The sequence below is a fragment of the Myodes glareolus genome, chromosome 14 (genome assembly GCF_982192425.1).
Source record: "Myodes glareolus chromosome 14, mMyoGla1.1, whole genome shotgun sequence".
Classification (NCBI taxonomy): domain Eukaryota; kingdom Metazoa; phylum Chordata; class Mammalia; order Rodentia; family Cricetidae; genus Myodes; species Myodes glareolus.
The window spans coordinates 77,826,357-77,839,024 of NC_142039.1; the positions used below are offsets into that span (position 1 = coordinate 77,826,357).

Sequence of the window (12,668 nt, forward strand, 5' to 3'; positions counted from 1 at the left end):
GCTGCTGGTCGCCGTGGTGACGCCCACCCTGAGCTCGGCGCTCCCGGCGGGCGATGCGAGGCGGGCGGCCTCTGTGCCGTGCCCTCCTCGCCGCCGACCGCTAGATGTCGAGAGCAGCGGGGCTGCCAGGCGCCTCCTCCTGGCCCGATGGACGCCTCCTCCCCGCAGCCCCGCGCGGGATCCCGCAAAGGTATGAGCTCCGAGCTCCCGCCTCTGCGCTGACACACGCCCCGAAGGGACTTCCGGGAGAGGCTTCCGCGTGGTTTTTTTGATTGGCAGCTGACGATTTAGACCCCTATCACCGCGGGAACCTGAACATCAGGATTTAGTGCTGCCCCTCGCCTTGGGAGCAGACACCTCATCTTTTCAATGGGGACAGTTGGGTTTCCTGACTATTAGATGAGATATATGCAAGCGACTCCACTTTTGACCCGTACTGAGCATTCAGTAGATATTAGATATTTTTCCTTTCCGTCTTTGTATATGCCAGTCACTAGTCGATAGTAGGAATTTGTTAAGTGGGTGAGTGAAGGTCTATTTAGTTAAGTTTTAGCCTTATTACACAGCTTATTACATGGAGTATTGAAGCAGAATTCTGCCTCTAGTAGATCACCAAGAGGTTTTGAAGAAGGCATGGTTATCTCATAAGTATCAGGATGTAGGCTTGTCCCCTAACTTTTATTAATTACAGTGATTGCTATAACTTATTAAAAATCGTTTTGTGTATGTCTATGTGTGCACGCACCAGGTATGTGGACATTAGAGGACAACTTAAGCAAGTCAGTTCTCTCCTTCCACCTTGTGAGCTCTGGGGATGGAGCCCAGGCCACCAGTGTTAGCAGCAAATTGGCTTACAGGTGGAGCATCCTACACACCTTACAGAACGGATACACAGTTGAGTGTTTGTTGCCCAGGAATCTTCTGATAAATTTTGCTTTTCTTTTGAGGAAGGTCTCTCATGAAAGCAAGGCGGGATCCAGTGCTAAATCTCAGAGTAGGCAACAAGCCTTGAACTCCGGGGCTATAAATTGATAAAGTCATCATAATTAAGGGCCCACGAATATAAATGCCTTTGTGAGTCTGTCTACTAAAGGCAAATAAGTAGAGCTTTTTTTTTTTTATTTTATTGAGCTCTACATTTTTCTCTGCTCCCCTTCCTCTCTCTCCCCTCCCCTTCAACCCTCTCCCATGGTCCCCATGCTCCCAATTTACAAAGGAGATCTTGTCTTTTTCTATTACCCATGTAGATTAGGTCTATGTATGTCTCTTAGGGTCCTCATTATTGTCTAGGTTCTCTGGGATTGTGATTTGTAGGCTGGTTTTCTTTGCTTTATGTTTATAAACCACTTACGAGTGAGTACATATGATAACAGTCTTTCTGGGTCTGGGTTACCTCACTCAATATGATATTTACTAGCTCCATCCATTTGCCTGCAAATTTCAAGATGTCATTTTTTTTCCTGCTGTGTAGTACTCCATTGTGTAAATGTACCACATTTTCCTTATCTGCTCTTTGGTCAAGGGGCATTTAGGTTGTTTTCAGGTTCTGGCTATGACAAACATAGGTTCTGCTATGAACATAGTTGAGCACATGTCCTTGTGGTATGATTAAGCATCCTTTGAGCATATACCCAAAAGTGGTATTACTGGGTCTTGAAGAGGTTGTTTCCTAATTTTCTGAGAAATCGCCACACTGACATCCAAAGGGGCTGTACCAGCTTGCATTCTCACCAGCAATGGAGGAGTGTTCCCTTTTCCCTACAACCTCTCCAGCATAAGTTGTCATCAGTGTTTTTGATCTTGGCCATTCTGACAGGTGTAAGATGGAATCTCAGAGTTGTTTTGATTTGCATTTCTCTGATGACTAAGGATGTTGAGCATTTCTTTAAGTATCTTTCAGTCATTTTAGATTCCTTTGTTGAGAGTTCTCTGTTTAAGTCTCTACTCCATTTTTTTATTGGATTATTTATTCTTTTGATGACCAATTTCTTGAGTTCTTTGTATATTTTGGAGATCAGCCCTCTGTCCAATGTGGGGTTGGTGAAGATCTTTCCCATTCTGTAGGCTGTCATTTGTCTTGTTGACCATGTTCGTTGATTTACAGAAGCTTTTCAGTTTCAGGAGGTCCCATTTATTAATTGTTTATCTCAGTGTCTGTGCAACTGGGTTATGTTTAGAAAGTGGTCTCCTGTGCCAATGTGTTCAAATGTACTTCGTACTTTCTCTTCTATGAGGTTCAATGTGGCTGGCTTTATGTTGAGGTCTTTGATCCTTTAGACTTGAGTTTTGAGCATGGTGATAGATATGGGTCTATTTTCATTCTTCTACATGTTGATATTCAGTTATGTCAGCCCCATTTGTTAAATATGCTTTCTTTTTTTCATTTGATATTTTTTTGCTTCTTTATCAAAAATCAGGTGTTCTAAGGTGTATGGATTTATATCCATAGATGATTCCTGGAAATAAGATGCAGGGAAACTACTCACTACCATTTTTGACATTGTTCTTCATTTTATACCCATTATGTGGTACAGTGATAAATAATCAGTGTTCAAATCATGTATGTTGAGTGTCAAGGAATTAGGTTTTAAAAATCAGAGGATATTTCCTAGGTAGGCAGATGCATCATTTAAAACAGAAATTATGTGTTAGGAACTTCTGTCATGGTATCGTTAGCTCAGGCTCAGCTAGCGCTGTCCCAGAAAGAAGACACATGGACCTGCACACCCTTTGTGCCTGGACAGTAGAGTAGGGTATTAATTTCATAATAGTATAACAGTTCTCAGTTTGGATCTTAAGAATAGAGTGGGAGAACATGTTTTTTCCATGTGTACTTAGGATGCCTATAGTAAAACCATCTCAGCAAAGTTACTGGGAATAATGCTTTTGAGGAATAATTGATGAAGACCGTCATAGTGAGTTATTCCTGCTTAAGACAGCCTATACCTGTCATTATAACCAGAAATGTTTTAAAGTTCTAACTGGAACTTCTCAGGAAGATCCTAGGAAAGTACTGATGGTCTTGTGTTATCAGTGAGGAGTGTGTAAGAAAAATAATCTTCCGTATCCTTATAGTTGTCGCCGTATAATTTCTTGGATCCTTTCAATGAGGAATTCCATTTGGAAAATTATTTTTTCTTAGTGTTCTCCATTTTGTACTCCTTAAGCTGCTTGGTAGTATATTCTAGGAAACCTCTCCCCCCTCATGCTGTCTTCAGAAGAGAAAACAAGACAGTTGGCTGAATAGTTAGCAGAGTAAGTTCAGGTGTATAGAAATCAGTATCTTCAGTAATGGCAGGATCTTACAAAGTGCTCGTAGGACTCATTTTTGTCTCTCTCTTTTCAAGACTTATTTTATTTAATGTGTATGAGTGTTTTGCCCATGTATTTATGTGCACCACATGTATGCCTGGCACCCAGGGAAATCCAAAGAGAGTGTTGGATAATTTAGACCTGGAGTTATAAATGATTGTGAACCACTGTGTGAATACTGGGAATTGAACCCGGGTGTTCCGCAGTAGCTTCAAATACTTTTCAGAGCCCTCTCTTACAATTTAAAGTATTCAACACCAAGAATAGATAAGCTGTAATGGTTGTGGCGTCATTGTAGTCAGATAAGAGGTTCCCTTGGCCTCTTACATACCTGTGTTCAGAGGAGAATGGAGTAAACAAAAAGCTCATGTGGCAAGAGTTGTTTTCCTGTGTCTGTTTCTCTTCCTGTATCATATAATGAGAATGTGTATAATGTTTATGAATCAGCAAGAATGTTTAAATCAGTGGATATCAGCTCTGGTTGAACATCAAAATCAATTTTATAGGAAAACATCTGATAATATATTTTAGAAAAATATGCATGAAAATAAATATTTATTTTGTTTAAGTTATTTGGAAAACATGTTATATATTTTTTCTCAGATAAATGAGGTATAACTTCATGAACTTTTAGAAAAGCTAATTTTCTTTCTTCTTATAGACAAGTGGTATCCAGGAGAAAGATGTCTTGCTCCTTCTTCAGATGATAAAAAGCTTTGTGAAGCAACCATAAAGTCTATCACTGTGGATGAAAATGGGAAGCCATGTGCAATTGTCCTGTATTCAGATTTTCAAGAAAAGAAAATACCTCTTCAAAGACTTCAAGAAGTAAAATCAGCTAAAAATTTCTCCAGAAGTTTTATATTTGATGATGAAGATTTAGAAAAACCCTATTTCCCAGATCGAAAAGTTCCACCATTGGCTGATGCTTTTAAATTATCTGAAGATGGAGACTCCATTCCTTACACTATTAATAGGTACTTGCGTGATTACCAAAGAGAGGGAGCTCAGTTTCTCTACAGACACTACATCCAGGGAAGAGGGTGTATTCTCGGCGATGACATGGGACTTGGAAAAACAATACAGGTATTTATATTAATTACTTTATAATCAGAGTAAGCTCATCCTATGTATAAGAGTGCATACACTTATGCAAATTTCTTTTTGTAGTACCATCTGTTACTATACATTTTTGTTTGTCTCATTCGCTAGATGGTAAAGTTTCAGAATTGAGAACAGTGACTCAGTGTGTCACTATTTTATCCTCAGTACTTCGTTAGTTGTGGGTAATAACATTTTTTTAAATTTTTATTCTTAGAGAAAATGTCATATGCAATATAAAAAGTTAATTAATGTCCAGCGCCTCAAACCCTTTAAAAACGAAGCAAAATAGCCTTTGCATTTTAAAGACAAATTTGATAAGGTCTATAATTCATATTGTAGAACTCAAGCTTTGTAATGAAAAGTGAGCTAGATCACCTTTCAAAATAGCACTTAATTATACATTTTTAAAAATATATTCTGTTCATTCTTTACCCTTTCCTCACTCCTCTTAAATCCTCTGCCTTTCCCAACATAGTGTTCTTTCCTCTCTTAAACAGACACACACACACACACACACACACACACACACACAACCCAAAGAAACCAGGCAGGAAATCAACCAACAATACACATACTCAAAAGAAAAACAAAGCAAAGAAACTCATGGGGTTCATTTTGTGCTGGCTAAGGACCGTGACCCTGAGGCCTGCTCTGGAGTGTGTGGTTGATACACCCATTGCCACTCCATTGAAGAAAATGGGCTTTCTTTCTGGATCAGCTATCAGTTGCAAATAGCTTCTTGGCTAGGAGTGGGACTTTGTGCCCACTTCCCTCTTTCCCTGCTGGGACGCTGTCTGGCTTGTACTTGTGCAGATCTTGTTCTTGACACAGTTTCTGAGTTCACGTGTGCTTTAGTCTTGCTATACCTAACACTTGTGATTTCCTTGGAGTTGTCAATAACTTCTGGCTTTGCAACCTTTCTGTTTCCTCTTCTGCATAGATCTGAGCCTGGAGGGGAAGGGTATGATAAAGACATCCCATTTAGTGCTAAGTACTTTGAAGTTTCTCATTCTCTGCATTAGCATTTTTTTTAAGCAAGCAAAAATCTTTTGCAAGTATTGTTCTGAAACATTCTCTGTTTCTTTTTATCTTCTGTGAGATGAAAAACAATAAGGAATGTGGTTATCTCTTTTGTCTTATGAAACCCACTTGTCCCCCCCTCCAGTCTCTCCTTTATTCTATATCAGGAGGAAACTGCAGGTGAGGAAGATGGCTTATAAAAACGTTTGCTTGGCAGAGTTTAGAAGGGAATGCCTGTGAAAGCAAAGCTTTTTCAGGAAGATATTTTATCTTTGAAATGCAGGTTATGACTTTTATTGTTCTAATGTAATAGTCTTAAATTTTTATCTATCTATTCTGTAAGCAATTTTGTAAATATTCCACAATAAAGCACCTTTTGATTAGTTTCTTCTGAGGATTAGTTTTAAAATCTTCATTTGAAATTTGTCATAGATCTGTAAATTCAGATTTGTGTAGACCTGTACTGTGGCTGTGAATTGTGGTAGGCCAGGCCTGATCTTCTCCAGGTATCCATGTTTCTTTTGCTGTGGATTAGTAGACCAAGTCCAGTGTTTCTCTAATCTTGCATGTCAGTGTAGTTTTGACAGATTCAGGCCATTAAAAATAGCATAGATGTGATGAGTGCCATTTTGGCCCTACCACCTGTATGATTCTTCTTTCCCTTTTGGATATTATTAACACATTATAGTTAGCATCACTTTAATTATATCAGGCTGAGAGATTTCCATGGCTTTAGTCTCCCTGTTCACTTAGGGTTTATTCTCAACTAAAGTACAAGTTTATCCCTTTTTGGGTGGGGGTGAATGGAGCAGTAAAGTTAGAAGTTAGTGAATATTGTCGTTATTATCATTAGTGTATTTAATGAATTAGGTAAAGCTGATTTCTAATTGGATCTCAAAATTTAGTTATGACATTTTACAAAGGTCCAAGTGTTTTTTAAAATGATTTGTTCTTAATTATGTGTGTATATGTGTTTCTGTGCATGAGTATGAGCACATGAGTGCGGGTACCTGAGGTGTTCAGAAAAAGGTTATCCTCTGGAGCTGGAGTTGTAAGCAGTCATGAGCCACCCAGTATAGGTGCTGAGAACCAAACCTGGTCCTCTGCAAGAGTAGTGCACTTCTTAGCTGCTACACCATCTCTTCAACCCTAGATCTGAGATTAAGGAAATGAAAAGCATTTCATGTTTTTGCTTTAGGGAATTTGACAAATCTAGAATTAAGATTATTTTGGAAATATTCTAAAGTATTCTATTTGTTTCCTCTAGTCACTTTTGATAACTTTTGTGTCTCAGTTTTTGTTCTATGAAGCACCTGCTTGTGAATTTTTGATAATTTTTTATTTTGGTGGTGGTGAGTAATTAATATTCCTAACTACTGAGCCTATGACTTAAGATGTTTTCTTTTCAAAAAATGATCAATTTTTATTTCTTCAAATGAACCTCATTACCATTCCTTTTCGTCTCTCATTTGGGATTCATATAATTGGTATCTACATATTAAAAATCACTTTTCTCATAAGGTATGTACTGACAAACAAATATGTAGATACAGTCACACTTGTAATTCCAGCACTTGGGAAGGGTGAAGCAGGATTGCTACAAGTTTGAGGCCACCTTGCCAGGCTACTGAGTTTTAGTCTTCACTGAGCTAGAGTAAAAAAGGGTCTTTGTCAGCCTCCTTCTTTGTCCCCAAATCCAAGCTTATAGTTTTTCTACTTTCTTTTATAATTTTTCTCTAGATTTCAATTTTCTATAATTTATTTTTTAAAGTAATGATTTATTTACTTCTCTATGAATAAGCACTTCATACACTTTCATCCCAAATCTTTAAAACAACCTTGCTGATATTATTTTTGTCATTTTTGCAAAGAACTATTTAGGGAGTTGAATTACCTTGCTGAAGTTCACACAGCTGCCAAAGAACCAGAGCTAACCTTTCAACCAGCAAGCGTCTAATTGATTGAACGTTACTTGCTGTTGATTGTGTGACTGTACATGCTTTTTCTTATTTTTAGTCTTCTCATTTAATTTTTGGAGAAAGCTGCTATTCAAAATGGTATGTGTATTGATGAGTTGTATTAACCTACCTTAAATTGGCATTGTCATTCATTAGATAAACAAAGGTACTAATCTATGAGACAAAATATTTCTTCCTTTAAGGAATTCATTTTTTACAGGAAAAGAAAAATGTATAGTTTATTTTAGAGGCTTTGAGAAGATAGTATCCATGGATAGAAACAAATAGTAAGGTAATATCTCAGATGAGGGAATAAAGAAAGAATTCATCAAGTGGGCAGAATTGTTCTGAGATGATGGCCATGTGAAGTTTTATATGTTCCAAGGTAGTATTATTATATGTTTGCTTGTTAATTCAAAGAAAATACCAATATTTTTATGTTTCCTCTAACATCTTTTTGTTTGTAGTTTACTGATTAGTTTGTCACGTGTAAAGTGAAATTATGCATAGTGATAAAGTCTTATTTTCTTCCAGGTTATTTCATTTCTGGCTGCAGTTTTGCATAAAAAGGGAACTCGTGAAGATATTGAAAATAACATGCCAGAGTTCTTACTAAAAAGTATGAAAAAGAAACCCTCTTCTACAGCTGAAAAGGTAAAATGTCCCGAAGTATGTAGCTTATGAAGCTGACATTGCAAACAGAAGCATTTAAACACAGTATAATGTATTAAACATTTTAAAACAGGAATTTAGACATTAAACTATTTATTTAGACTATTTTTGGAAGGTTGCCAGTTTCATCTGCTAGTTGCATCAAGTTATATCTCAGACTTTCCCACCCTTGTAACTAACTAATCAGGCCTGGCTCTGCTGAGATCAGGCAATATAGGACATGTTCAGGGTAGCGTGCACAAAATAAGAGATTTGTAACAAAATTAATAAAACAATAAAATTATCAGAAGCGTTATCTTGCAGTGTGTATACATGCGTGTGTGTGTGTACACATAAGTATGCAGAAGCACATGCTAACGAGGATCAGAGGTCAGTGTCTGATGTCTTTCATCTTAGTTTTTGAGTCAGGGTCTCTCACCAAACCTGAACCTTGCTGATCCATCTAGACTGGCTGGCCTACAAGCCCCAGCCAGTCCCAGGAGTCCTCTTGCTCCTACCTCCTCAGTGCTGGGACTGTAGGTGTTCACTGCCACCCAACTTTTAAAACCATGGGTGCTGAGGATTGAACTCAGACCCTCATTCTTGCACAGCAGGTCCATTACCAACTGAGCCATCTCTCTAGTCCCCTTATGTGCTGTTCTGTTGTCCTTAGTATTTAGAAAATTAATAAGGAATAAAGATGGAGTGATAAGATGAAGACAATTACTATTTTATTAAGGTAGTGAACTATATTCCTCAAGTTCTAAGATGGGGTTTCTTTTAAGATTTCATAAATCTTACCCATAAGATAGCTCTGAAGTCCAAGTTTACTCCAATGACCTCATAAGGGTTATGTTTATATAAAAAGTTGAGAAGTACTGGCTTATGGTATTGTTGTTATTACTTTAAATTTTCTTACCATTTTACCAGCATTCATGTATGTGGTATGAGACAGTAGCTGCCTCAGTTGACACTGGTGTCTTCATTTATTCTTTCCTTCCTTCATGTGTCTGTGCACATATATTTCAGTCCTTTGTCATAGCACACATTATTTTTATTAGATCTTCTTTAGCTGAAATTTTACTAATTTGTGTTGTCTTGTATTTTAATGAATTCTATTAATGTATAAATGTTCCTTTGAACAATACTGTAGCTCCATTACTATCTTGGTAAGTAGCAGTGCTCTTGTTCTTGTCTGAATTGTCTGTGGCTTCACTTTTGCTCTTTTTACCAAGTACTATCTAAAAGACAAGTTCTAAAATTTCCAGATACAGTATTTGTGATGGAAGAGCTTAGTTCTTAGGATAATATAACCGAAATATTTCCTACGTAAAGTATTGATACTGTATTTCGTATAATCTGTTATTTGAAAATATCCATTTATTTCTTGTATTCTTTGTTATTATGGCCACATAGTTGTGTATTTTCTGTTTAACCAAGCTTGATTGCCTTTTTAAAAACCTTAATCCTATAATTGAGACAAATTAGAAAGACAAGGAGTCTCTTGACTGCTGAATGTCAAGAATTCCAGCACAATTAGCAAATTTGCTGTGAGAATTGCCTGTCTATAAACAACAGAGCCATTTCAAATAGAATACTAAGGTATGAATTTTACATAAGACTTAAAGGGATATGACTTTGGAGTTTGGCTCACTCTTCACAACTGTAAACCTGCAAGTCTTTGAGATGCTCACTAGACTATAAACTTTGTTTATGGGAAAAGTCTATGTTTTCACTACCTAGTGACCTAATATAATAGAGATTCCTTCAACATTTGTCACCTGTAAACCTATCCAATGTATCTCAGGAAACAACCTATGATCCCATTTACTGAAAAGAGGTATTGGGAAATTATTTAACAAAGGAACCGCATAGCCACAAAAATTACTTATATATGGCTACTGCTAAGGTACTTAAACTCCTCTCTCTTGACAAGCCCATGTCTGTATGTGGATGTATACTATTTTTTCATATTTTCTCATCCTGAAGCTCTTGCAGTGTAGTTAAGAATTCTGACTTCTCTTGAGTGATAGTCTCTGAAAAAGAACTCAGACTTGGACAAGTGGCAACTATGTCTCCTGCTTCTAATATGATTTTCTTGTTTATTTGAGCAACTGAGTTCTGAGAAATTAAATTATCTGTTATGACTGAAGTTGTTGTTGATATTGTGTTTGTGTTGACTTTCATTAATCTCTTTAAATTTGGTTTCATAGATTTTGTTTGTATATTGGTTACATACTCGGTTAGCAGAGTATTTGATGATTTCTGAGTTCAAAATTTTATCTTATAACTTGACCTAAATAATTTTATTATCTGCTGTCATTGCATATTTTAGATGATGGTTCAATGCTGACAATTCAGCACTTTTTCCCATTGAAAGGAAATTTCTTTTTGTTGAAGGACCTAGCACTCCATCTTTGAAATTTCAAAACAAAGCCCTAATATTTACTGTAGAATTCTTTCAAATAAGTTCACTTTTAAAAAATGTGTCTAGGGGTCAGAAGGATGGCTCAGCAGTTAGTAGCATTTACTGCACTTGCAAAAGTACCAGGGTTTGATTCCTAGCATCCACAACTCAAAATCATTTTTAACTTCAGCTTTAGGGGATCATATGCTTCTTCTGGTCTCCTCAGGCTCCTGCATGCATATGGTATTCATATGTGCATATCCACACACACATAAAAATTAGTAAATAAACATTTTTCTGAAAAAATATGTACAGTACTTTTTGTAGGGAAATTTAAGAAATGATGCCAGAGTAAACTTTTTGACAAAAGACTGATTCCACTGATCTTTCTGTAAACCCCTGAACATGACTGTTATTGACCTGGTCCTTCCAACTGCTTTAGTTTGTCAATTGGGTTCTGTTCTTGCTTTTGTTTTCATGACTTTGATGGTTTCTCTTTCATTGGCACTGTTGTGGCCTTCTCAGTTCTGCACGGGGTGGGGAGTATTCACCCACTGCCATCTTCCAGGACTGCCCTGCTCTGCTGGGAGCTCCTTTCCAGGCGGCACAGCACTAGTACAGGTGGTTCTCATGTTTGTTCTTCATTTTGTTGGCATCAGTGCATATGTGTTTTTCAGAGAGTCCATCTGAAGTAGCATACATTTTTAAAACATGTTTTGTGAAGCCGGACGGTAGTGGCGCATGCCTTTAATCCCAACACTTGGGAGGCAGAGGCAGGCTGATCTTTGTGAGCTCAAGGCCAGTCTGGTCTACAAAAGCAAGTTTCAGGACAGCTAAGACTGTTACACAGAGAAACCCTGTCTCGAAAAGCCAAAGGAAAAAAAAATGTTTTGTGAAAAAGAGAATAAATAAAGTAAAGCTAATGCCAGAATTAAATCAACCCTGAAACACTGATCTTTAATCTCCTTGAAAAAGAAACACTCAATGAATTAAATGCTACAAATTAAGTATTAGTATTTTGAGCTATGGATGTATGTATGTATGTGTGAAAGATATATTTTATATACATTCTAAAACTTTGCAGGTATGAATAAAACTTTGAGGAATGCGTGAAATGTAAGTGCCGATGAATCCCTAAAGGAAAAGACACACATCGTGCATTTCAAGTGCTTACTCTTGGATGATTCATTAGATCTAGGCTAAATTATGCTGTGGTTTACTCTTTAGGAAGTAAATCATAGTAAGTTAATTAAAATATTATCTTTTAAGATCAAACTTTGGATATTCTAAGAATAAATTATAAGAGAAGGGCGGAGGCTAAGGAGATAGCTCAGTGGGTAAGGTACTTGCCGTGTTGGAGCCTGAGTTTGTACCTCCAGTGCCCGTGTAAACAGTGGGTTGGCGGTTTGCACCTTGTCAGTGCTGGCAGCAGAGACAGGCAGAGCCCAGGGCTTGCCAGCCAGCCAACCTGGCTGAAATAGGAAGCTCCAGGTTCAACGAGAGGCTGGGGACTCAGAGAGGAAAACATTCAACATCAGCCTCTGCCCTGCACATGTGTACACACGCACATGCACCACACAGGGAGAAAATTAAAATTTAAAAATGAGAGGAAGAATTTCCTAGCAATTACAATACCAATGTTAGAAAGATTTTCAGTGGTATTGAGCAAAAGAATTTTTCAGCGATTTTGTGTAGCATTTACCATCTTTTTTAGCTCTTGTTATATGATTGAAACAGTTGATAAGTTTCTATTTCCTTTTTATTACTATGATAAAACACTCTGGTCAGATGCAACTTGGGGAGGAAAGGGTGTATTTGGCTTACACTTTCAGGTCATACTCTATTATTGAAGGACAGGAACTCACAGTGGGAACCCGGAGGCAGGAACCATGGGGGAACACTGCTTGCTGGCCCATTCTCTCACTTGCTGTCAGGTTCATGCTTAGCTAGCTTTCTTACACAACCCATGATAACTTGTCCAAGGATACTACAGCCCACAGTAGGCTAGGACCCTCCACATCAAGTAATAATAAAGATAGCTGCCCACAGACTTGCCCACAGGCAGTTCGATCAAGAAAATTCCTCAGTTGAGGCTTCTCTTCTCAGATGACTCTTAATAGTCAATTTGGCATATTGACTATTAAGACTAACCTGAACATAAACACTATAACAGAAAAATAAGGAGCCAAGCAGTTTTAAGAAGAATCGGTCACAGG

At 37.6% G+C, this 12,668-nt stretch overlaps 1 protein-coding gene across 2 annotated transcripts in view; it reads left to right on the plus strand.

Moving 5' to 3' along the window:
* Positions 1-12,668, plus strand: part of Ercc6l2 (ERCC excision repair 6 like 2) — a 110,502-nt gene that overhangs the window by 25,200 nt on the left and 72,634 nt on the right. The window contains exons 1-3 of one of the 2 annotated variants that reach the window (XM_048447610.3): positions 14-190; positions 3,974-4,398; positions 7,929-8,048. In XM_048447610.3, the coding sequence (XP_048303567.3) occupies positions 148-190; positions 3,974-4,398; positions 7,929-8,048 (588 nt within the window). In that variant the 5' untranslated portion in view covers positions 14-147. Of the gene's footprint in view, positions 1-13; positions 191-3,973; positions 4,399-7,928; positions 8,049-12,668 lie in introns of those variants that run through there. The other variant, XM_048447611.3, reaches the window with a different exon arrangement.